Source organism: Entelurus aequoreus, linkage group LG02, assembly GCF_033978785.1.
Source record: "Entelurus aequoreus isolate RoL-2023_Sb linkage group LG02, RoL_Eaeq_v1.1, whole genome shotgun sequence".
NCBI classification, from domain to species: Eukaryota; Metazoa; Chordata; class Actinopteri; order Syngnathiformes; family Syngnathidae; genus Entelurus; species Entelurus aequoreus.
In genome coordinates, this window is record NC_084732.1 from 13,706,406 (window position 1) to 13,734,098 (window position 27,693).

Genomic DNA, 27,693 nt, shown 5'->3' on the forward strand with positions numbered 1-27,693 from the left:
CTGGATTGGTGCACCCCCGCCATGGGGTGCGCCCGCTGACGCGAGTGTTATATCAACTGGAGCCCACACTTAAACTTTCCACGTGCAAGATTGAATCTATTTAGAGAAGTTGTTTGGTGGGAGGCCGGGGGTGCGGGAACAGTGGTGTTCGTGTTGGAGGAGTTGTGAATGAATGAAATATGAAATCCGTGCTGCAGTCTGCAGGTGTACCTAATGTTGTGGCCCTGCAGTCATTCGCGGCTCCTCCAGCGCGGACATTGTTGTTTTTGCACTTTTTGGCTTCTTGTTGAATGACTTTTTTGGGTGGATTCGGTCTTGCACGTGGAGGGTGTGGGTGTGGGCTTTGGTTGATGTGGCACTCCCGTCGGGGGGTGCATTCTACGGCGGGGGTGCATTAACCGGCCCACGGAGGCGGGATTACTGCGAGCCTCAGCCAGTGCGTCTTCGCAGCAGTTTTATGATTGCTCAGCACAAGAAATACTTACACACATACAGTTGTTGACAAAATACACTGTACATTATATACCTCAGCTAACTAAACTATGGAAATGTATAATATAGTTCATATAGCAATACGGTCTCACTGCACAGCAGGCCAGCAGTTAGCCGAGTCCGCAATCCATGTTGAGGCACAACGCAGTGACGTGCCTCAACCGCACCGTCTCTTCTCAGTATTTGAACGGCAAATGTGAAAATTCAGCGATTTTGAATTAAAAAAATCTAAAACTGGTGAAGTTAAATGGAAAATAATTTTATAGTATAATCACTGGATACATATATCAATTTAATTCATTGTTTTTCTTTTCACATTTTTTTTCTTTCCATGATGGCACGTGAGGCCCCCCCTCACCTGCCTCCACTGACTGCACGTCACTGCCTTTAACCCAGCCTTGTGCAAAATTCTAAATTGAATTAAGAAAACCTCCCAAATCCCGAATTTAATTTAATTCAGAAAATTTGTATTTTGATGTATTCCGGAATCATGTTTTACAGCAGTGTTTCTTAACCATAGGGCGAGGGCCACCCTAGAAGGCCACCAAAAAATATCTGATTCTCAGCTGTGGTCCGTATGGGCCGCAGTGGTACTCAGTTGTAATACACTTTTACACCACTTGTGGCAGTAATGACAATATCAAACAAACCAGTGTTTCCCATAAACTGCCAAGATACCAGTGGCGGTGGTGGCGTGGCTTTGGGCGTGGTCAACATGACATCATCGAGTAATTTGCATAATTTACTACAATGATATGATTTTCTCTAAAAAGGCTCAAAAAATGTATACTTACTAATTAATAATAACAGTTTTGTTTTAAACGTCCATCCATTCATCCATTTTACAATATAATTACAACACTTTATGTACATATATTTATATACAGATTTGAACAATAAGTTATTCACTGAAATATATTTATTAATTGTGGTTCTTACAAAAAATATATCTTATAAAATATAAAAGCTAAAATGTCTCTTAAAGCTCTACCCCTTTAATTAGTGCATACTAAATAATTTAACTTTAGCCTACTACTACAACCATATTATTTACCAGCAACATAAAGTGAAACAGAGGCAGAGGTGTCCTGCCACAGTCAGTAACAAATAAACAGAAAACAGTAGTGGTCAAATACAAATAAGGCAACAAGAGAAGTATCCTACACTTCTCTTTTGTAAAGTAAATCTGAACAGCCTATATGGGCATCTACATCAACTATATGATTTGCCTGAGAAGCTGGACAGGACCAAAAAAAAATAAAAATTAAAAATTAAAAAAAAAAAATAATAATTTTTGGCGGACGTAATTCTTTCGTGGCGGGCCACCACAAATAAATGAATGTGTGGGAAACACTGCAAACAGAAGAAGTCTGGGGCTAAATTTATAGAGAAGTTTCTTAAGCGCAAAAATGATGACTAAAGTGGTGAAGCTGTGTTTTCATTTGCAGTTAAATTGTATTGACCCTTTATTTAAAAAACATATTATTATTATTTATGTTTGAATGTATTTATTTCAGCACTGCGTAATTGTATGTAAATATATTTTCATCATTTTTTGGGTCCCTTTTTTGCAGTACGCTTGATTAGTATTTCTTTTTGTACTCAGCCTGACCCAATTCTCGGTAATAACATTTGTGATGAACACATGGTTTCATATCATTTGACAAGGTTTATCCTGCTAAACTGTAAGTAGGTTAGATATCATTACTGAATATGATTCAAATCAAAAGTAAGATTACTAATTCAGTGTTAATATTTGAGCGAGCCCCGAAAAGTTGAGCCCGAGGCCAAAAAGTATAAGAACGCTTGCTCTACAGTATATTCCAAAAATGACTGTTTTTCATATTTTGTATAAATATCACACCTGTACATACAAATTTGTACACATTTTAGTTTAAGAATAAAAACATCTTCTCCAAAACATAATTGAATTTGATGTGTTATAACTTTCTTGTTATGGAAAAATGGTGTAAAAATACTTAATTTCCCTAAATCTTTCAACGTCATCCAATTATTTGAGTTGGAAATATTATTTTGTTTAATTTAAATAGTTTAAATAGTTTTGACCATTTCAGCCAAATTCTATTAAAATTCCAGTTCTTGAAAGTATTTTAATTGAAATTCCAAATTCAGAATTTTAAAATATATTTTTTAAATATAAAGTACAGTACTCATGTTAAACATTGTCATGTAACAGAAGAAGTAACCATTTGTTCTAATTAGTGTATCCTTACCTATGATAATGGGACGGCGTGGCGTAGTTGGGGAGAGTGGTCGTGTCAGCAACCTGAGGGTTCCTGGTTCGATCCCCAGCTTCTACCAACCTCGTCACGTCCGTTGTGTCCTTTGAGCAAGACACTTCACCCTTGCTCCTGATGGGTCGTGGTTTGCGCCTTGCATGGCAGCTCCCGCCATCAGTGTGTGAACGTGTGTGTGTGAATGTGGAAATAGTGTCAAAACGCTTTGAGTACCTTGAAGGTAGACAAGCGCTATACAAGTATAACCTTGTGGAAGACTTGCCCCTCCGGGTTCTTCAGACCACCAATAACAGACATGACAGCTTTGTTCATGGTTTTGAGCAAGGATTTATTTTTCATTAAATGTCTGCTGTTATGCTTTTCAGTCATAGTTCTTCTTTTAATCCTTTCTGGTTTGCCGTCCCAGACAAAATCAAAGACCCTCCGCTCATAAATCTTAAAAAAGTTTTGTGATGGAGCTGGTAATGACAAAAACAAATAAATAAATTGAGAAATAATTAACGAGTTGACAATAGATATTTTACCATACAAGGTTAAGGATTTCCCTTTCCATAATTGCATAATTTTATCCAGCTTTCTTAGTCGATTATCATAATTTACTGAGCCTAGATCTTCCAGGTTCTCTGGGACAACAACACCAAGTATGTTAACTGGTCCATCTGTCCACAAAACAGGCACTTTGCATTCCATTTGAAAGGACGTTCCCTTTAGATTTCCGATCCTTAATATTTTACATTTATCATAATTTAGCTTAAGGCCAGATTGCTGTGAAAATATGTCCAAAAGATCAAGAAGTTTTCGCAAACAATGAGGATTGGGGCTTATAAAGATCGTCTGCATACATTGTTATTTTACTTTCAATATTATTATTACTGAGCCCTTCAATATTTTTATTCAATCTAACTTTAATCGCCAATATTTCCATAGCAATAATAAATAAGTATGGAGACAAAGGGCACCCTTGTTTTAGACCTCTTAATAGAGGTATTGTCCCAGAGATGTATCCATTATTGATAATTCTACAGTTAGTTTTATTATATAGCGTCTTGATCCAGTGTAATAAGGAGTTGCCAAAATTGAAAAAAACTAAGCTTTTACAAATAAAATCCAAGCTAATTTTGTCAAAAGCCTTCTCCAGGTCGGCTACAAAAATTAATCCTCTTTTATTTTCCATATTATAATTTTCTATAATTTCTAATAACTGTCTAATATTGTTTCCTATGTTTCTTCCTTGTAGGAAGCCTGATTGATCTTGGTGAATAATATTTGACAAAACAGACTTAAGTCGTGTAGCCAAACATTTTGCCAGGATCTTAGCATCATAACACTGAAGTGTTATTGGTCTCCAATTTTTTAGATGAACTGGGTCTTTATACTGACCATTTATTTCCTGTTTCAATAATAAAGAAATAAGACCTTCTGTTTGCGTGTTGGACAAAAAACCTGTTTTATATGAGTAATTAAAACTAGAAAGTAATGGTTTCTTAAGATCTTCATAAAATACTTGATAAACCTCAATAGTTATTCCATCTAATCCTGGGGTTTTCCCTGGATGAAAAGATTTAACAGCTTCCACAAGTTCTTCCTCTCTAATGAGGCCTTCACATGAATGGCTTACTTCCGAAGTAAATTTTCTTTCATAATTTTCTGGAAAAAAATTTGTAGTTTCAGGAGGGAGTCATAGTCATAGTTCTTGCCAGTTCTCGCTCTCGCTTCCGCTCGTGCTCCAACCCAACCAAAACCCCTCTCCTTCCCGGCTGCTGCCTTTTAACAGAGCGACCGGTGATTTGATAAGTCGGCCCAGGTGTGCCATCTACGCGCCTGTCGCTAATCTCGAAACCGGTCCTGGCACACCCCGCTTCGCTGCAGGTTCGCAGGCCACGCCCCCCCACAAACCCATTTACCACTTACCATAATGATAAGACAATTTGACTTTATATTACAATATTATAGTTACAATACAAAAAAAAACAACAAGTTATGTGCTGCACAAAAAGTTTGCAGCAATTTCTTATTGCTTGTTCTTAGAAAACACTTATATATGCTTGGCACTCTCTGCAGTTGAGTAAACCTAAACGTGAACTTACTCCTGAGGAGCAGCCAAGTCCAAAGTAGTCCAAAAGAAGCTGTTGGTCAGAGACACAAATGAGCGGACAGAACCACATTGTTCTAGTCCAGATGTTTGCAGCTGTTGCCTAAGCTCTGTTTGTCCCTCCTGCTGCTGCCAGAAACCCAAATGATGTTTGTGTGACATCCGTATGGTTCTGTTAAGTAAAAAAATGTGTTTGTGTGTGTTGCCTGGCCCGTGTGGACCAGTAATCCCGGCATCCGGGAGCTTCCAGCCGAGCTGGGTCAGCTGACCAACCTGTGGCAGCTGGACATCGAGAACCTCAACATCAGCAACGTGCCGCAGGAAGTGAGGCGAGAAGGTCCGTCTTCATGTTTCACCGACCAATTATGTCATCTTTTCGAAGTCGTCCTTGCAAAAGGCCCACGTTTGTCCCCCATGTTTGATCTTCCAGGTTCTGCGGCGGTTCTCGCCTTCCTGCGGGCGCACCTTCGTAAGGCGGAGCCCTGTCGGCTGCTGAAGATGCTCCTGATCGGCCCGCCGAGACAGGGCAAGTCCGCACTCCTGGAGGCGCTGCAGACGGGAAAGGCGTCTACCGCGACGCCGGCCGAATGCAGCATCTCCACCTCCACGTGGGAGTTGGACCATCCCAACGGAGGCAAAAACAACGTGAGGACTCTCACACAAGCGTGCTGAGCCACACTGCAAAAAGCCAGGGTTCAAAAACAAGAAAAAAAAATACAAACAATTAGGGGTATTTTACTTGAACTAAGCAAAATTATCTGCCAATAGATCAAGAACATTTGGCTTGTCAAGACTTTCCAAAACAAGTCAAATTAGCTAACCTCAATGAACCCCAAAATACTTTAAAATAAGTATATTGTCACTAATAACAAGTGCACTTTTCTTTTTTCTCAATATGTTGAATAATTTTTTTTAAAATTAAAGGCCTACTGAAAGCCACTACTACCGACCACGCAGTCTGATAGTTTATATATCAATGATGAAATCTTAACATTGCAACACATGCCAATACGGCCGGGTTAACTTATAAAGTGCAATTTTAAATTTCCCGCTAAACTTCCGGTTGAAAACTCCTTTGGATATGACGTGTGCGCGTGACGTAGCCAGTTGAACAGCGGTATGGCTCCCCCATTGAGGCCAATACAAAAAGCTCTGTTTTCATTTTATAATTCCACAGTATTCTGGACATCTGTGTTGGTGAATCTTTTGCAATTTGTTTAATGAACAATGGAGATTGCAAAGAAGAAAGTTGTAGGTGGGATCGGTGTATTAGCGGCTGGCTGTAGCAACACAATAAAGAGGACTTACTTGGATAGCAAACGCGCTAGCCGATGCTAGCCGCCAACCGATGCTAGCCGCCAACCGCATCTGTGATCGGGTGAAGTCCTTCGTCGCGCCGTCGATCGCTGGAACGCAGGTGAGCACGGGTGTTGATGAGCAGATGAGGGCTGGCTGGCGTAGGTGGAGCGCTAATGTTTTTATCATAGCTCTGTGAGGTCCGGTTGCTAAGTTAGCTTCAGCGTCGTTAGCAACAGCATTGTTAAGCTTTGCCAGGCTGAGAATTATTAATCGTGTAGTTACATGTCCATGGTTTAATAGTATTGTTGATCTTCTGTCTATCCTTCCAGTCAGGGGTTTATTTATTTTGTTTCTATCTGCATTTGAGCCAGATTCTATCTTGTTAGCTCAGTAGCTAAAGAGCTTCGCCGATGTATTGTCGTGGAGATAAAAGTCACTGTGAATGTCCATTTCGCGTTCTCGACTCTCATTTTCAAGAGGATATAGTATCCGAGGTGGTTTAAAATACAAATCCGTGATCCACAATAGAAAAAGGAGAGAGTGTGGAATCCAATGAGCCAGCTTGTACCTAAGTTACGGTCAGAGCGAAAAAAGATATGTCTTTCACTGCATTCTAGTCCGTCACTCTAACGTTCCTCATCCACGAATCTTTCATCCTCGCTCAAATTAATGAGGTAATCGTCGCTTTCTCGGTCCGAGTCGCTCTAGCTGCGTTGAAAACAGTAGGAAAATATGAGGAGGTGAACAACTGACTACGTCACGCTACTTCCGGTAGGGGCAAGGCTTTTTTTTATCAGAGACCAAAAGTTGCGAACTTTATCGTTGTTGTTCTATACTAAATCCTTTCAGCAAAAATATGGCAATATCGCGAAATGATCAAGTATGACACATAGAATGGATCTGCTATCCCCGTTTAAATACAAAAATTTCATTTCAGTAGGCCTTTAAGTAAGTGCTAGTGCCATTATCTTGACATAATGATATGCGCTCGGCATTACATTTCTTGAAACCAGCAAACTTATACTAAAAACTAGTTTATTTTTCTTAATAGAAAGGCAACAAGGCAACCGCTTGTTACTCTCGGGGTCTCCTAACCGCTCAGGCAAACCATATTGTCTAAAAACGCATTTTCCCATCGATAACATGACATCATCGCGCCAAGTGCGTGCTCTTTCAGTCACTAGTGCGCAAGGAATATATATATATGTATATGTATATATATATATGTCCCGTATTTTTCGGAGTATAAGTCGCTCCGGAGTATAAGTCGCTCCGGAGTATAAGTCGTACCGGCCGAAAATGCATAATAAAGAAGGAAAAAAACATATATAAGTCGCACTGGAGTATAAGTCGCATTTTTGGGGGAAATTTATTTGATAAAACCCAACACCAAGAATAGACATTTGAAAGGCAGTTTAAAATAAATAAAGAATAGTGAACAACAGGCTGAATAAGTGTACGTTATATGACGCATAAATAACCAACTGAGAACGTGCCTGGTATGTTAACGTAACATATTATGGTAAGAGTCATTCAAATAACTATAACATATAAAACATGCTATACGTTTACCAAACAATCTGTCACTCCTAATCGCTAAATCCCACAAAATCTTATACGTCTAGTCTCTTACGTGAATGAGCTAAATAATATATTATTTGATATTTTACGGTAATGTGTTAATAATTTCACACAAAAGTCGCTCCTGAGTATAAGTCGCACCCCCGGCCAAACTATGAAAAAAACTGCAACTTATAGTCCGAAAAATACGGTATATATATTTACAGCCCGGCCCCGGCCAAATTTTTTTTAATTGTAATTTTGAAAAATGTATCTGAATGTGCATGAACTATTTCTGTTCAAATTTGTTAGAAATGTTTAAATATTAACTGTCAGTTTGCTGTACTGTGCCAACTGTACTACTATATGAGTACGTGTTTTCTATTGTTTCACTGAAAATAAAACAGCAAAGTCCATTTGGCTGTTTTAATTATGAGACGCAATTGTGTCAAAGTCATGATTTTTTATTTCACGCTTGAAATAAGAATTTTTTACTTTGAAAAAGCAGTTTTATACTTGTCAGTGTTGATGACACAGCTTTGCAACAGTTGATATTCTAGTTTCAAGCATGTTTTACTCAACATAGGTCATAAAATCTCAGCAACAAGCTGTAATATCTTACTGAGATCATTTAGGACCAAAACCCTTAAAACAAGTAAAACACTCTAACATAAAATCTGCTTAGTGAGAAGAATTATCTTATCAGACAGAAAATAGGCAAATATCACCCTTATTTGAGATATTTAATCTTGCTTAGATTTCAGTTTTTGCAGTGCACTTAGGTAGGAGTGACTTCTTCTTGTCGTTCCAGAAGAAGTCTGTGGTGTTCAACGTGTGGGACGTGGGCGGTCCAGCCAGCATGTCCGCGGTCACTCAGTGTTTCTTCACCGACCGCGCCCTCTACGTGCTCACATGGAACCTCATGCTCGGCGAGGAGGCCGTGGCCAGCCTGCAGACTTGGCTGCTCAACATTGAGGTGAAAGCACACTAATTGTCACTTACTCTGACTTGTGACGTCAGGCAGATTATCCATATTTGGTAGACATCTACCTGAAGACATTTGCACGAGTTCACCATTGTAGTGCGACTAGGGGTGTAACGGTACATTTATTTACCAAATTTGTAAACAATGGCATAACATACATACACACACAGGGTCCATTGCCAGGGTTAATGTGGTCAACATATATAAAATAAAAACTAAATAAGATAAGGCTCAGAATGGTTTCTTAAAGGCCTACTGAAATGAATTTTTTTTTATTTAAACGGGAATAGCAGATCCATTCTATGTGTCATACTTGATCATTTCGCGATATTGCCATATTTTTGCTGAAAGGATTTAGTAGAGAAAATCGACGATAAAGTTCGCAACTTTTGCTCGCTGATAAAAAAAAAAGCCGTGCCTGTACCGGAAGTAGCGTGACGTCACAGGAGGTAATATTCCTCACAATTTTCCTTTGTTTACAATGGAGCGAGAGAGATTCGGAGCGACAAAGCGACGATGACCCCATTAATTTGAGCGAGGATGAAAGATTCGTAGATGAGGAACGTTACAGTGAAGGACTGGAGAGGCAGTGATGGACGTATCTTTTTTCGCTCTGACCGTAACTTAGGTACAAGCTGGCTCATTGGATTCCACACTCTCTCCTTTTTCTATTGTGGATCACGGATTTGTATTTTAAACCACCTCGGATACTATATCCTCTTGAAAATGAGAGTCGAGCACGCGAAATGGACATTTAAAGTGACTTTTATCTCCAAGACAATACATCGGTGACACACTTAGCTACTGAGCTAACGTGATAGCATCGTTCTCAAACGAAGATAGAAACAAAAGAAATAAACCCCTGACTGGAAGGATAGACAGAAGATCAACAATACTATTAAACCATGTACATGTAACTACACGGTTACATCAACAGCCGTGCTCACCTGCGTTCCAGCGATCGACGGCGCGACGAAGGACACCCATCATCGACGAACCTCTGTAGCATGAGCTAACGTGATAGCATCTGTCTCAAATGCAGATAGAAACAAAATAAATAAATCCCTGACTGGAAGGATAGACAGAAGATCAACAATACTATTAAACCATGTACATGTAACTACACGGTTAAAAATTCTCAGCCTGGTAAGACTTAACAATGCTGTTGCTAACGACGCTAAGGCTAATTTAGCAACTTAGCAACCGGACCTCACAGAACTATGATAAAAACATTAGCGCTCCACCTACGCCAGCCAGCTCACCTGCATTCCAGCGATCGACGGCGCGACGAAGGACTTCATCCGTGGGTTTGGTGGCAAGCATCGGCTAGGCGTAGTAAGTAGTCCTTGTTGTGTTGCTGTAAGTATTGTACTTAGCCGCTAATACACCGATCGATCCCACCTACAACGTTCTTCTTTGCTGTCTCCATTGTTCATTAAACAAATTGCAAAAGATTCACCAACACAGATGTCCAGAATACTGTGGAATTTTGTCGAAGAAAACAAGAGGTTTTTGTATCGGGTCGATGGGGTCCAACCACTTCCGTGGATTTTGTGACGTCACGCGCATAAATCATATCCAAAGGAGTTTTTCAACCGGAAGTGTGGCGGGAATTTTAAAATTGCACTTTATAAGTTAGCCCGGCCGTATTGGCATGTGTTGCAATGTTAAGATTTCATCATTGATGTATAAACTATCAGACTGCGTGGTCGGTAGTAGTGGCTTTCAGTAGGCTTTTAACAAAACCTTTCTACATATAAAGGTCTTTTTTTGATTGATTGATTGAAACTTGTATTAGTAGATTGCACAGTACAGTACATATTCCGTACAATTGATTACTAAATGGTAACACCCCAATAAGTTTTTCAACTTGTTTAAGTTGGGGTCCACGTTAATCAACGATAGACTGCCTGAAGTTGTTGCTCAGATTAAATAAAATGACAAAACTTTTCTTCTACATATAAAAAGTGCAACATTAAACAGTTTCAAGTCAACTCAGCCTCAGATGAACTTTTCTTTTCACCTCCGGCCTGGCTAACTTGGCAGTAAGAGGATATATGGGCTTATTGTTCTTCCACCATAGAAGTGGGTCAAAATCTAGTTTCTAATGCAATATGGTCTTAAATCTGCTGCTATACAAACATCTGTTATTGCTTTAGCCCTGCCTGACTCGCCGAGGAGAGGCTGCTTGAATGCGGTGGTGACGCTTCAAATGGGTTAGCATGTTTGACGTGTTGGCAGAAGCAGCTGCTGAACAATGTCGGCAAACCTCCGTCCTCCATTGTTGTATCGCGCAGCCAAAGTGTTCCCAAACGGGAGATCTTAACGAGGCAGGAGGGTCTTCCTGCTCTGGTTTTTACATGTTGTCCTAGCCCGGTCGCTGCTAGCATGCCGTGTGTTGTGCCTCGGTGTGCATTGTTTACACAACGTGCGCTACGCTACTTAATATGTCCGTGTGGAAACTCGTTCGGTACACTTCCGAACCGAACCGAAACCCCCGTACCGAAACGGTTCAATACAAATACACGTACCGTTACACCCCTAAGTGCGACGCTGTAATCAATAAACTCCTTCTCTTTCTTTGTGGGGCAGACTGGCTCGTACATGCACATGCATCCTCCGCTGTTTCACTACTTTCTAATACAAAGTAGCATATAGTTCTAGCATAGGGGTGTCAAACATTTTAGATCGGGGGCCACACGGAGAAAAATCTACTCCCAAGAGGGCCGGACTGGTAAAATCACGGCAAGATAACTTAAAAATAAAGACAACTTCAGATTGTTTTCTTTGTTTAAAAATAGAACTAGCACATTCTGAAATTGTACAAATCGGGGTTATATTACACTTACATGTTGCGGTTAATAGTGTTCTATCTTTATTTGTCGTTATTTATATTTTCTGAATAAATTATGTGATAATGTTCATCAGTCAACTCATTGGTGTTAATTTTCAATCTATCAAGATAAAAAAAAATGATATCAAAATCAAATTACAGTATGTTATTTATGTAGTTTGATCATTTTCCTCGACTAATGTACTAACATCATGTGGTTTGTTTTGTACATATGCAGCATCATCTACGAAGATACAAAAAATTGCTCTTGCGACATCCAGTGGACACTTATAGAACAGCTTTTTCTTTCATTCAAAAATGTCAGCTTAATTTTTAAACTTGGCAAACTCATCCCGCGGGCCGGATAAAACCTGTTCGAGGACCTGATCCGGCCCTCGGGCCGCACCTTTGACACCCCCTGTTCTAACCTATATCTGTCACGCGACTCTATATGGAAGCGCTAAAAAAACTACAACAAAGATGGCGGAGTGAAGGCACGTAAATAAGACCGCTCATCCTGAGGAGACGGCCAGAAAGCGGCTTGTAAACAGTTTTGACCAAAAGAACCAACATTACATGTAAACGTTTTTGTGTGTCTGTATACGGAGTAAAACTATGGAACAAACTGGACTTACAACACAAGCAATGCCAAACTATTAATCGATTTAAACTATTATACAAACATGGGGTCTGGTTCAAATATAGAGATGAGGGTCTTTAATTTGACCTGCTGCTGTACTCTGTCTCAAAGTGTTAACATGTGCTCAATGTTTCCTTACCATTATTGCTATGTTGTCTATTACCATTATTGCTATGATGTCTATTACCATTGTTGGTATATTCATTATTCCTACATTGTTGATACAAATGATTGTTACAGTGTAATAATTATTGTTACCTGTGGTAATGCCACTATGATACAACATCTGTATTATAATCCTTGAACAAAGTGAGAGTGAAACTCCTGTGAATAATCACTGAATGGAGAACTGGGGGTGGGATTAAATAAGTTATCTTCTTCCCACTCCCTTTCAGGCAAAACAGGACAATAATGCACTATATTAATTTATATTATTATGTTTTGTCAACTTGTACGTCTTTGTCATTGCCTGAAATAAATAAATTAATTAAATGAAAAGTGATTTAAATGTAGACATTTTTTTAAATGATATGACCCTTTTAAAGGTCCCGGGGACCTGGAATGGTCTCTGGCATAAAAGTTTTAAAAGTAAGACAAATATTCTATTTTCACTTTATCGCTCATATCTCATAGCTCATATCAATCAAACAATGACATTAAAAGGTCTAAGGCAGGAGTGTCAAACTTGTTTTCATTGAGGGCCACATTGCAGTTATGGTTGCCCTCAGAGGGCCGCGTTTAAACAATGAGTAATATATGAATACATAATAATACATTAACAATATTTTTTTTTACATAAGCTGCAAAAAAAACATTTAAATTTTACTTCAAAAACTGTCGCACCAGAATTTTACAGTAAAAGCAGTCGGTTTTTTACAGCATATAAAAAAATGTAATATATGGAACGGAATGGAAAAACAATACCACTGTTTATAGCGGTAAAATTCAAGCAGCAGACCTGCCTTTTTCTTTTTTTTTTACTGTAAAATGTTGGTTTTTTTTGCTTGTTTTTTAATGTTTTAGTGTCTTACTGGATATGGAAAAATACAGTACCAAAGGTGATTTTACAGTAAAAAAAACTCAGTCAGCGGAATTTAACCGTATTATCTATTGTCAATTTTACAGTCTACAATTTGATAGATAATTTGTTTTGAAATCATAAGACAAGCAGATATTTAAGTACAGTATTTATCTTTATCTTAACAAAAACATTTGATAATATTGAATTTCAAAAGATATGCAATTGCATGCAGTACATGATTTTTAATGTCAAAATGGAAAGAAAAAATATATTTAGTAATAAAAGATTAAGCAATTTATTAACGAATATTATTTCCAGGCTTTTGCGGGCCACATAAAATAATGTAGCCGGCCATATTTGGCCCCTGGGCCTTGAGTTCTACACCTGTGGTCTAAGGGATCTAAAAAGGGACAACTCATAAAAGTGGTAAAAAAATAAAAAAAATTAAAAAAATTTCTTTTACTTTCAATGTTTGAATCTCTAGATCATGGGTGTCAAACTCTGGCCCGCGGGCCAAATTTGGCCCGCCGTGTAATTTCATTTGGCCCTTGAGGCAATATCAAATTAACATTAGAGCTGGCCCGCCGGTATTATACAGCGGCGGTGCCGCTGTAACACCGCATTCACCGCTAATACTCATACTTGCCAACCCTCCCGATTTTCCCGGGAGACTCCCGAATTTCAGTGCCCCTCCCGAAAATCTCCCAGGACAACCATTCTCCCGATTTCCACCCGGACAACATTATTGGGGGCGTGTCTTAAAGGCACTGCCTACAACCTGTCGTCACGTCCGCTTTTCCTCCATACAATCCGTGTGCGGGCCCAGTCACTTACTATATACGACTTTTACAAACACACAAGTGAATGCAAAGCATACTTGGTCAACAGCCATACAGGTCACACTGAGGGTGACCGTATAAACAACTTTAACACTGTTACAAATATGCGCCACACTGTGAACCCACACCAAACAAGAATGACAAACACATTTCGTGAGAACATCCGCATCGTAACACAACATAAACACAACAGAACAAATACCCAGAACCCCTTGCAGCACTAACTCTTCCGGGATGCTACAATATACACCCCCGCTACCACCAAACTCCGCCCCCGCCCATCAAGTTAATGTTGATATTTACCTCAGAAGGCTGCAAATAGAAAAGAGGCATTAAATTTTTTATTTACATTTTATTTAAAGGCCTACTGCAACCCACTACTACCGACCACGCAGTCTGATAGTTTATATATCAATGATGAAATCTTAACATTGCAACACATGCCAATACGGCCGGGTTAGCTTATGAAGTGCAATTTTAAATTTCCCGCTGAACTTCCGGTTGAAAACGTCTATGTATGATGACGTATGCGCGTGACGTCAATGGTTGAAACGGAAGTATTCGGACACCATTGTATCCAATACAAAAAGCTTGGTTTTCATCGCAAAATTCCACAGTATTCTGGACATCTGTGTTGGTGAATCTTTTGCAATTTGTTTAATGAACAATGAAGACTGCAAAGAAGAAAGCTGTAGGTGGGATCGGTGTATTAGCGGCTGGCTGCAGCAACACAACCAGGAGGACTTTGACTTGGATAGCAGACGCGCTATCCGACGCGAGCCGCCGACCGCATTGATGATCGGGTGAAGTCCTTCGTCGCTCCGTCGATCGCTGGAACGCAGGTGAGCACGGGTGTTGATGAGCAGATGAGGGCTGGCTGGCGTAGGTGGATAGCTAATGTTTTTAGCATAGCTCTGTGAGGTCCCGTTGCTAAGTTAGCTTCAATGGCGTCGTTAGCAACAGCGTTGTTAAGCTTCGCCAGGCTGGAAAGTATTAACCGTGTAGTTACAGGTCCATGGTTTAATAGTATTGTTGATTTTCTGTCTATCCTTCCAGTCAGGGGTTTATTTCTTTTGTTTTCATCTGCAGTTAAGCCCGATGCTATCACGTTAGCATCGTAGCTAAAGTGCTTCGCCGATGTATTGTCGTGGAGATAAATGTCACTGTGAATGTCCATTTTGCGTTCTCGACTCTCATTTTCAAGAGGATATAGTATCCGAGGTGGTTCAAAATACAAATCCGTGATCCACAATAGAAAAAGGAGAAAGTGTGGAATCCAATGAACCCTTGTACCTAAGTTACGGTCAGAGCGAAAAAAGATACGTCCTGCACTGCCTCTCTAGTCCTTCACTCTCACTTTCCTCATCCACGAATCTTTCATCCTCGCTCAAATTAATGGGGTAATCGTCGCTTTCTCGGTCCGAATCTCTCTCGCTCCATTGAAAACAATGGTCGAATATGAGGAGTCCTTCCTCTGGTGACGTCACGCTACTTCCGGTACAGGCAAGGCTTTTTTTTTATCAGCGACCAAAAGTTGCGACCTTTATCGTCGTTGTTCTCTACTAAATCCTTTCAGCAAAAATATGGCAATATCGCGAAATGATCAAGTATGACACATAGAATGGATCTGCTATCCCCGTTTAAATAAAAAAAATTCATTTCAGTAGGCCTTTAATAAACCATTGATGTTTTTACGTTTGTTTTTTGAAAGTTGATTTTGCACTATTAAGTTATACAAGCGTTGCTTGTTCCATATTCAGTGTTAAAGCAAATCAGCGTTGCAAACTGAGCAGTAATTACCGTTTTATTCATGCACTTTCTCTTGCTACTTCAAGGCTTGAATGTTTGATTCATTCATTATTGTTATTTTATTTTCAAATTTATTATTAGCCTGTGGAAAGAGTTTATTTTGATATTTACCTCAGAAGGCTGCAAATAGAAAAGAGGCATTCCATTTTTATAAAATTTTTATTTGATATGCCATTGATATTTTTTTAATTATTATTATTTGAAACTGGATTTTGCATGTCACTATAAAGTTAAATAAGCCTTGCTTGTTCAATATTCAATGCAAAACTTGTTTGGGACCTTATTAAAAGGTTAATTTGTTCAACCTTGGCCCGCGGCTTTGTTCAGTTTTAAATTTTGGCCCACTCTGTATTTGAGTTTGACACCCCTGCTCTAGATCAACTTTCAGATTATAAGTTTTTTATTTGTATGTCCTATGCCCTTTTTTTTTTCCAAAGAAAACCTTTGTTTTTCTATGGCAAACACACAAAATATGCAATATTTTTCCCCAAAACTGTTTCAAAGTGGAATATTTTAAATTAACTGCAGCCTTGGATAGGTCAATAACATCAACAATGTTTTAAACGATGACAGTTTTGAAGGAAAAGAACAGCCTTCGAGTTTTGGACGAGCGCAACATGCTCACTGTTCACGTTTGACGTCAACGAGGTGGATGTTGCAACAATATGCTGTCTGTCGCCAGGCTCGAGCGCCCAACTCCGTGGTGGTGGTGGTGGGAACACATCTGGATCTCATCGACTCAAAGTTTCGCACGGAGAGACTGGCGACACTGAGGGCTTACATCTTGGCCCTTTGCCGCTCACCGTCAGGCCCTCGCGCACGTGGATACCCTGACATCAGCTGTAAACATCTGCAGTGAGTGCACTTCTTTGGGCTTTACTGGGCTCTTCCGAGAAACCAAATCTACTACACGGGGTTTATTAGTACAGCATTTCATCACTATGTGTGTGTGTGTGTGTGTGTGCTCTCCAGTGAGGTGTCGTGTAAGACTCTGGAAGGTTTGGACGGGCTGAAGAAGCTCATCCACCAGATGGCGCTCTCCATCAAAGACGGCAGCGTCTCAGCAGGCGGCGGGAAGCTGCTGGGGAGACTGGTGAGTCCGTGGTGGTTTTTATTTGATTTGTTGCATTTTGTTGGCATTAATGGATCAACTAAAACAATTTGCGTTGTTTAAAAGACTTTTCCGCTCGCACCAGATCCCTCGCAGCTACTCGACCCTGCAGGAAGCCGTTATAGCCGAGAAACAAAGACGCCAGGCGGAAGGAGACGTCCAGTTCCTCACCGAGGCGGAGCTGGACCGCATCATTCAACAGAACCCAGGAAGTGACATCAGAGACTATGATGACCTGCAGTCTGGTACTTCTTCCCATTCCGCACTTTGTCTAGCCCTGCCCCTTTAGGTACTATACCACAGTTAAGGTACCAATGATTGTCACACACACACTAGGTGTGGCGAAATTATTCTCTGCATTTGACCCATCACCCTTGATCACCCCCTGGGAGGTGAGGGGGGCAGTGGGCAGCAGCGGTGGCCGCGCCCGGGAATCATTTTTGGTGATTTAACCCCCAATTCCAACCCTTGATGCTGAGTGCCAAGCAGGGAGGTAATGGCTCCCATTTTTATAGTCTTTGGTATGACAGTGACCGTCAGGGTACTGACAAGTGGTACAGTACGAATAAGGTGGTAAGTCACAACGATGACATCGTCAGTCAGTGAAGCTTTAAAGAATTATTATTATTATCATTATTGTCTATTGTAAGCGAACTGTGGTGCTGAATTTCCCCCAGGGATCAATAAAGTACTTTATATCATATTCTATTCTATTCTATTTAAAACTACGGAGCCCCTAAAGCAGGGGTCACCAACCTTTTTGAAACCAAGAGCTACTTCTTGGGTACTGATTAATGCGAAGGGCTACCAGTTTGATACACACTTCAATAAATTGCCAGAAATAGCCAATTTGCTCAATTTACCTTTAACTCTGTTATTATTAATAATTAATGATATTTACACTTAATTGAACGGTTTAAAAGAGGAGAAAACACGAAAAAAATTACAATTAAATTTTGAAACATAGTTTATCTTCAATTTCGACTCTATAAAATTCAAAATTCAACCGAAAAAAAGAAGAGAAAAACTAGCTAATTCGAATCTTTTTGAAAAAATTAAAAAAAGAATTTATGGATCATCATTAGTAATTTTTCCTGATTAAGATTAATTTTAGAATTTTGATGACATGTTTTAAATAGGTTAAAATCCAATCTGCACTTTGTTAGAATATATAACAAATTGGACCAAGCTATATTTCTAACAAAGACAAATCATTATTTCTGCTAGATTTTCCAGAACAAAATTTTTAAAAGAAATTAAAAAGACTTTGAAATAAGATTTAAACTTGATTCTACAGATTTTCTAGATTTGCCAGAATATTTTTTTAGAATTTGAATCATAATAAGTTTGAAGAAATATTTCACAAATATTCTTCGTCGAAAAAACAGAAGCTAAAATGAAGAATTAAATCAAAATGTATTTATTATTCTTTACAATAAAAAATAAATTTACTTGAACGTTGATTTACAGTGTCAGGAAACAAGAGGAAGGAATTTAAAAGGTATATGTGTTTAAAAATCCTAAAATCATTTTTAAGGTTGTATTTTTTGTCTAAAATTGTCTTTCTGAAAGTTATAAGAAGCAAAGTAAAAAAATTAATGCATTTATTTAAACAAGTGAAGACCAAGTCTTAAAAATATTTTCTTGGATTTTCAAATTCTATTTGAGTTTTGTCTCTCTTAGAATGAAAAATGTCGAGCAAAGCGAGACCAGCTTGCTAGTAAATAAATAACATTTAAAACATAGAGGCAGCTCACTGGTAAGTGCTGCTATTTGAGCTATTTTTAGAACAGGCCAGCGGGCTACTCATCTGGTCCTTACGGGCTACCTGGTGCCCGCGGGCACCGCGTTGGTGACCCCTGCCCTAAAGGGACATGGGGGGAAAAAAATGTCATAATTTATTTATTTATTTTTTTTTTTTAGACATGTATCTCGTGCGCACGAGAAACTTTTTATAAAGTTACAAACATTTTTTTTTTTTTTAATAATTTTTTTTTTTTTTTTTTTTTTTTTTAGACATGTATCTCGTGCGCAAGAGAAACTATCTCGTGCACACGAGAACATTTATTGTGCGCACGAGATAGTTTCTCGCCCGTACAAGATACATGTCTAAAAAGAAAATAATAATAAATAAATTTTAAAACTTTTTAAATTTTTTTATACCTTTATAAAAAGTTTCCCGTGCGCACGAGATACATGTCTAAAAAAAAAAAGATTAATAAATAAATGTAAAAACTTTTTTTTTTTTTTTTATACCTTTATAAAAAGTTTCTCGTGCGCACGAGATACATGTCTAAAAATATATATATATATATATATATATATATATATATATATATATATATATATATATATATATATATATATATATCAGAATTTTTTTTCCCCCCATATCCCTTTAGGGGCTCCGTATAAAACGGACCTGGTGTGCATTGTAATCATGTACAGTGGAACCTCAATTTACAAACTGAATTGGTTCTTGAACAGGGTTCGTAAATTAAAACATTTTTATAGTGAACCAGAGTTCCCCATAAGAAACAATGTATATATGAATAATGGGTTCCAACCTCGACACAAAAGTCCATATTTAGTTAAGGTTTTGTATACTTCGAACCCAGTATCGGGGCAGCCTGGTAGAGCGTCCGTGCCAGCAACTTCAGAGTTCCAGGTTCGATCCCCGCTTCCGCCATCCTAGTCATTGGCGTTGTGTCCTTGGGCAAGATACTTTACACTGATACCAGACTGGCTTGCAATCTTTTGGATTGCCAGCTTTGCACAGACAAAGAAAAATACCACTTCAGCACAATTGACAATAATTATAGCAACGGCCCTTAAGCGTAAAAGTTGTGTGATAATATATACATAATTATTCTAACACAGTCTGGGTGAGGCTGGGCAGAATTAGGTATTCCACAATAAAAGCTATGTTAAAAAAAATTATAATTTTCTCAAATGTATTTATTTTTTACCACAAAATATTAATTAATTAATTAACAAGAAAATAAGTACAGTATATACAGTACAGACCAAAAGATTGGACACACCTTCTCATTCAGTGCGTTTTCTTTATTTTCATGACTATTTACATTGTAGATTGTCACTGAAAGTATCAAAACTATGAATGAACACATGTGGAGTTATGTACTGAACAAAAAAAGGTGAATTAACTGAAAACATGTTTTATATTCTAGTTTCTTCAAAATAGCCACCCTTTGCTCTGCATACTTTTTTGCGCACTCTTGGCATTCTCTCGAAAAAATGTATTTCAATACTTTTCGGTACTTTTCGATATTTTTCTAAATAAAGGGGACCACAGTTTTTTTTTTATTATTATTGGCTTTATTTTAACAACAAATCTTGGGGTACATTAAACATATGTTTCTTATTGCAAGTTTGTCCTTAAATAAAATAGTGAACATACAAGACAACTTGTCTTTTAGTAGTAAGTAAACAAACGCTCCTAATTTAGCTGCTGACATATGCAGTAACATATTGTGTCATTTTCCATTATATTATTTTGTCAACATTATTAAGGACAAGTGGTAGAAAATGAATTATTAATCTACTTGTTCATTTTCTGTTAATATCTGCTTACTTTCTCTTTCAACATGTTCTATCTACACTTCTGTTAAAATGTAATAATCACTTTTTCTTCTGTTGTTTGGATACTTTACATTAGTTTTGGGTGATACCACAAATTTGGGTATCAATCCGATACCAAGTAGTTACAGGATCGTACATTGGTCATATTCAAAGTCCTCATGTGTCCAGGGACATATTTACTGAGTTTATAAACATAAAATAAAAATAAAAATTAAAAAAATATTTTGTGATGCTAAAAAATATTGATGTAATCATAGTAGTATCGACTAGATACGCTCCTGTACTTGGTATCATTACAGTGGATGTTAGCTGTAGATCCACCCATGGCACGCTAGCGTAGTGTTTTTCAACCTTTTTTGAGCCAAGGCACATTTTTTTCATTGAAAAAATGCGGAGGCACACCACCAGCAGAAATCATTAAAAAATTAAACTCAGTAGACAATAAAAAGTTGTTGTTGGATATGACTTTAAACCTTCACCAAGCATGCATCACTATAGCTCTTGTCTCAAAGTAGGTGTACTGTCACCACCTGTCACATCACGCCCTGACTTATTTGGACTTTTTTGCTGTTTTCCCGTGTGTAGTGTTTTAGTTCTTGTCTTGCGCTCCTATTTCGGTGGCTTTTCCTGTTTTGTTGGTATTTTCCTGTTGCAGTTTCATGTCTTCCTTTGAACGCTATTCCCCCGCACCTGCTTTGTTTTAGCAATCAAGACTATTTAAGTTGTTGCTATCCTTCTTCATGGGGACATTGTTGATTGTCATGTACGGATGTACTTTGTGGACGCCGTCTCTGCTCCCCAGTAAGTCTTTGCTGTCGTCCAGCATTCTGTTTCCGTTTACTTTGTAGCCAGTTTAGTTTTAGTTTCGTTCTGCATAGCCTTCCCTAAGCTTCAATGCCTTTTCTTAGGGGCACTCACCTTTTGTTTATTTTTGGTTTAAGCATTAGATACCTTTTTACCTGCACGATCACGACAAACCATGTTTCCGACATCTACAAAGCAATTAGCTACCTGCTGCCACCTACTGATATGGAAGAGTATTACACGGTTACTCTGCCGAGCTCTAGACAGCACCGACACTCAACAACGGCACATTATTTACTAGGGGTGTGGGAAAAAATCGATTCGAATTCGAATCGCGATTCTCACGTTGTGCGATTCAGAATCGATTCTCATTTTTATAAAATCTATTTTTTTATTTGTTTTATATTTTTTATTTTTTATTTTTTATTTTTAAATTTTTTACTAATCAATCCAACAAAACAATACACAGCAATACCATAACAATGCAATCCAATTTCAAAACCAAACCCGACCCAGCAACACTCAGAACTGCAATAAACAGAGCAATTGAGAGGAGACACAAACACGACACAGAACAAACCAAAAGTAGTGAAACAAAAATGAATATTATCAACAACAGTATCAATATTAGTTACAATTTCAACATAGCAGTGATTAAAATTCCCTCATTGACATTATCATTAGACATTTATAAAAATAAAAATAAAAGAACAATAGTGTCACAGTGGCTTACACTTGCATCGCATCTCATAAGCTTGACAACACACTGTGTCCAATATTTTCACAAAGATATAATAAGTCATATTTTTGGTTCATTTAATAGTTAAAACAAATGTACATTATTGCAATCAGTTGATAAAACATTGTCCTTTACAATTATAAAAGCTTTTTACAAAAATCTACTACTCTGCTTGCATGTCAGCAGACTGGGGTAGATCCTGCTGAAATCCTATGTATTGAATGAATAGAGAATCCTTTTGAATCGGGAAAATATCGTTTTTGAATCGAGAATTGTGTTGAATTGAAAAATAAATCGATTTTTAATCGAATCGTCACCCCAAGAATCGATATTGAATCGACTCGTGGGACACCCAAAGAGTCACAGCTCTATTATTTACGGATTATAATTACTGGTTTGCAAAAAAATATTTTTCAACCCAATTAAGTGAAATTACATAATCTCCCACGGCACACCAGACAATATCTCACGGTACACTAGTGTGCCGCGGCACAGTGGTTGTAAAGCACTGCGCTAGCGGATTGACTTTAGCCGCTAGCTAGCTAGCCATGTCTTAATGTCTTAGTGTTATAACTTCATCTTTATCGTTTGTTTTTAGGCACAAAATGCGTCCGTTCTCACTTTTCTGTCTACACACTGTGTCTGCTTGTAAGTACTCCGTGATTGTGTGCTGCCGAACATGCTCCTCTGCTCGTAAACCGGTACTTTTTAGAGGCGGTATAGTACTGAATATGATTCATTAGTATCGCCGTACTATACAAATGCCGGTATACCGTACAACCCTAGCGCCATTTAAAAGTTCGTAAACCGAAAAGTTGGCAAATAGAGGGGTTTGTAAACCGAGGTTCCGCTATCTTTGCATGTTGTCTCAGCCATCAACTTCCTGATGGAGACTGGAACGCTGCTCCACTTCCCTGACACCAGCCACGGCCTGTGCACGCTCTACTTCCTGTGTCCCGTCTGGCTGTCCGAGTGCCTGCAGAGGATCGTCCACCTCAAGTCCCCCCGCTGCATCGCCAGGAAAGGCGTGATCCGAACCGAAGACCTCAGGGTGAGGCGTCCCTCGGCTCTTCGCGGGACAGGAAGTGAAGAAACTGACGCTGCCTTTTTTTATTTACTGCAGATGCTGCTGATCGGGACCGGGCTCACCCGGCACACCGAGGAGCAGTACTTCCAGTTTTTAGCCAAGTTTGAGATCGCTCTGCCTGTGGCCAACAACAGGTCAGATCTTGTCCAGAACTCCATCTGAACCAGTCTGATCCAGATCACACGCTGCTTTTTTTTTTTTACATGCTTGAAATAAGAAGTTATTACTTTAAAAAAGTAGTTTTATACTTGTGAGTAGGGATGTCTGATAATGGCTTTTTGTCGATATCCGATATTCCGATATTGTCCACCTCTTTAATTGCCAATACTGATATCAACCGATACTGATATCTACCGATATGGAGTCGTGGAATTAACACATTATTATGCCTAATTTGGACAACCAGGTATGGTGAAGATAAGGTACTTTAAAAAAAATTAATAAAATAAGATAAATAAATTAAAAACATTTTCTTGAATAAAAAAGAAAGTAAAACAATATAAAAACAGTTACATAGAAACTAGTAATTAATGAAAAAGAGTAGAATTAACTGTTAAAGGTTAGTACTATTAGTGGAGCAGCAGCACATGTGTGCTTACGGACTGTATCCCTTGCAGACTGTATTGATATATATTGACATATAATGTAGGAACCAGAATATTAATAACAGAAAGAAACAACCCTTTTGTGTGAATGAGTGTAAATGGGGGAAGGAAGTTTTTTGGGTTGGTGCACTAATTGTAAGTGTATCTTGTGTTTTTTATGTTGATTTAATTAAAAAAAACAAAAAAAACGATACCGATCATTTAAAAAACGATACCGATAATTTCCGATATTACATTTTAACGCATTTATCGGCCGATAATATTGGTAGGCCGATATTATCGGACATCTCTACTTGTGAGTGTTGATGACACAGCTTTGCAACAGTTGATATTCTAGTTTCAAGCACCTTTTACTCAATATAGGTCATCAAATCTCAGCAACAAGCTGTAATATCTTACTGAGATCATTTAGGACCAAAACCCTTAAAACAAGTAAAACATCTCTAACATAAAATCTGCTTAGTGAGAAGAATGATCTTATCAGACAGAAAATAAGCAAATATCACCCTTATTTGAGATATTAAATCTTCAGTTTTTGCAGTGTGCACACTGCAAAAACTGAAATCAATTCCTTTAAGTTTCAGCTTTGCAACCATACTCCCCCCGGAACCCAAAGACTTTGGTTTCCCGGACGCTGCCCGGCGGTTCATGGGTATAACGCCGCCGGATCGCTAGTTGGCATCGTCTATGGTCGGAACTACGACGGTATCTGATCGTCTTCGAACCTCCGAAATCATGATGCCGAGCGCATATCATTATGTCAAGATAATGGCACTAGCATTTACTTAATTTAAGAATATTTTTCAACATATTGAGCAAAAAGGTCTCTTTTTTTTCTACCAAGAAAAGTGCACTTGTTATTAGTGAGAATATACTTATTTTAATGTATTTTTGGGTTCATTTAGGTTAGCTAATTTGACTTGTTTTGGAAAGTCTTGGCAAGCCGAATTTTCTTGTTCTATTGGCAGATCATTTTGCTTAGTTCAAGTAAAATACCTCTAATTTTTGTAATTTTTTTTTCTTGTTTTTGAACACTGACTTTTTGCAGTGCAAGGCTCTCACTGGAAAAAGTTTGGACAGCCCTGATTTAAATGCTGACTTAGAGAGTGTTTGCTCCTCCTCAGCTACCTGTTGCCCCACCTCCTGCCCCCCAAGCCCGCCATGGACGTTCGCTGCTTCCAGCAGCAGAGCGCCAACATGCTCCAGCGCCTCTTCAAGATGAGCTTCGTGCCTGCCGGCTTCTGGGAGCGTTTCATCGCCAGGATGCTCATCAGCCTCACCGAGATGGACCTGCAGGTACCAGCGCGCTCTCCTTCTCCGCCGCTAGTCTCTCCAGAATGTGACGTGTGGTGTCCACGCAGTCCTTTGAGCCCAAACGGAACGGACGGACTCGCTGCAGCCGGACCTCCGTCATCTACAGCTTCGGAGGAAGCCAGCAGAGGAACCGCTGCAGCACCTTCAGGGTCCGACGCAATCAGACCGTCTACTGGAGGGAGGGGCTGCTCGTCACCTTCGATGGCGGTTACCTGAGGTCAGAGCTGTGTGTGGGCTCCTGGGCCAACATGGTCCGACTAGACTTAGACTTAGACAAACGTTATTGATCCACAAGGGAAATTGTTCCCTACTAGGAACAAGGAACGGAGCTAGGACCGAAGGGTTCTAAGTGGAGATGTCCGGTAATATCGGACTGCCGATATTATCGGCCGATAATTGCTTTAAAATGTAATACCGAAAATTATCGGTTTCAAAAAGTAAAATGTATGACTTTTTAAAACGCCCTTCTCCCTACACGGACGTAGGGAGAAGTATAGAGCGCCAATAAACCTGTTCGAAAACAAGGGGAAAAAAAACAAAAATTAGGAGTATTTTACTTGAAGTAATGAAAATTATCTACCAATAGAACAAGAAAATTTGGCTTGTCAAGACTTTCCAAAACAAGTAAAATTGGCTAACCTGAATGAACACCAAAATACATTAAAATAAGTATATTCTCACTAATAACAAGTGCACTTTTCTTGATATAAAAAAAAAAAAAGAGACCTTTTTTCTCAATATGTTGAAAAATATTCTTAAATTAAGTAAATGCTAGTGCCATTATCTTGACATAATGATATGCGCCCGGCATTACATTTCTTGAAACCAGCAAACTTATACTAAAAACTAGTTTCTTTTTCTTAATGGAAAGGCAACCGCTTGTTACTCTCGGGGTCTACTAGCCACTCAGGCAAATCATATTGTCTAAAAATGCATTTTCCCATCGATAACATGACATCATCGCGCCAAGTGCGTGCTCTTTCAGTCAATTAGTGCGCGAGGAATATATATAAATATATATATATTTTTTTTTTTAATTGTAATTTTGAATAAGTTACCTGAATGTGCATGAACTATTTCTGTTCAAAACACTTTGAAATGTCAAATGTTAAATGTTTAAGTATTAACTGTCCGTTTACTGTACTGTGCCAACTGTACTACTATACGAGTACGTGTTTTCTCGTTTCATTGAAAATAAAACCGCGAAGTCCATTTGGCTGTCATCTGTTTTAATTATGAGACACAATTGTGTCAAAGTCATGATTTTTTTGTTCATGCATGAAATAAGAAAATATTACTTTGAAAAAGCAGTTTTATACTTGTGAGTGTTGATGACACAGCTTTGCAACAGTTGATATTCTAGTTTCAAGCATGTTTTACTCAATATAGGTCATCAAATCTCAGCAACAAGCTGTAATATCTTACTGAGATCATTTAGGGCCGAAACACTTAAAACAAGTAAAACACTCAAACAAAAAATCTGCTTAGTGAGAAGAATTATCTTATCAAACAGAAAATAAGCAAATATCACCCTTTTTTGAGATATTTAATCTTACTTAGATTTCAGTTTTTGCAGTGCACTGCCTTTGCGTGCCGGCCCAATCACATAATATCTACGGCTTTTCACACACACAAGTGAATGCAATGCATACTTGGTCAACAGCCATACAGGTCACACCGAGGGTGTCCGTATAAACAAATTTAACACTGTTACAAACATGCGCCACACTGTGAACCCACACCAAACAAGAATGACAAACACATTTCGGGAGAACATCCGCACCGTAACACAACATAAACACAACAGAACAAGTAACCAGAACCCCTTGCAGCACTAACTCTTCCGGGACGCTACAATATACACCCCCCGCTACCTCCCAACCCCACCCACCTCAACCCCCTCATGCTCTCTCAGGGAGAGCATGTCCCAAATTCCAAGCTGCTGTTTTGAGGCATGTTAAAAAAAATAATGCACTTTGTGACTTCAATAATAAATATGGCAGTGCCATGTTGGCATTTTTTTACCATAACTTGAGTTTATTTATTTTGGAAAACCTTGTTACTGTATTTTTCGGAGTATAAGTCGCTCCGGAGTATAAATCGCACCGGCCGAAAATGCATAATAAAGAAGGAAAAAAACATATATAAGTCGCACTGGAGTATAAGTCGCATTTTTGGGGGAAATTAATTTGATAAAAGCCAACACCAAGAATAGACATTTGAAAGGCAATTTTAAATAAATAAAGAATAGTGAACAACAGGCTGAATAAGTGTACGTTGTATGACGCATAAATAACCAACTGAGAACGTGCCTGGTATGTTAACGTAACATATTATGGTAAGAGTCATTCAAATAACTATAACATATAGAACATGCTATACGTTTACCAAACAATCTGTCACTCCTAATCGCTAAATCCCATGAAATCTTATACATCTAGTCTCTTACGTGAATGAGCTTAATAATATTATTTGATATTTTACGGTAATGTGTTAATAATTTCACACATAAGTCGCTCCTGAGTATAAGTCGATAACTATGAAAAAAACTGCGACTTTTAGTCCGAAAAATATGGTACATTGTTTAATGCATCCAGCGGGG

The 27,693-nt window shown here is 38.6% G+C and overlaps 1 protein-coding gene across 3 annotated transcripts in view; it reads left to right on the forward strand.

The window, feature by feature from the left end:
* lrrk1 (leucine-rich repeat kinase 1) overlaps positions 1-27,693 on the forward strand; it is a 77,898-nt gene that overhangs the window by 25,343 nt on the left and 24,862 nt on the right. For 2 of the 3 annotated variants that reach the window (XM_062022376.1, XM_062022367.1), the window contains 10 exons: positions 5,067-5,179; positions 5,273-5,487; positions 8,513-8,677; positions 16,511-16,683; positions 16,801-16,921; positions 17,025-17,184; positions 22,958-23,136; positions 23,209-23,306; positions 24,902-25,073; positions 25,139-25,308. In XM_062022376.1, coding sequence (XP_061878360.1) covers positions 5,067-5,179; positions 5,273-5,487; positions 8,513-8,677; positions 16,511-16,683; positions 16,801-16,921; positions 17,025-17,184; positions 22,958-23,136; positions 23,209-23,306; positions 24,902-25,073; positions 25,139-25,308 — 1,566 coding nt within the window. The remainder of the gene's footprint in view (positions 1-5,066; positions 5,180-5,272; positions 5,488-8,512; positions 8,678-16,510; positions 16,684-16,800; positions 16,922-17,024; positions 17,185-22,957; positions 23,137-23,208; positions 23,307-24,901; positions 25,074-25,138; positions 25,309-27,693) is intronic. The other variant, XM_062022385.1, reaches the window with a different exon arrangement.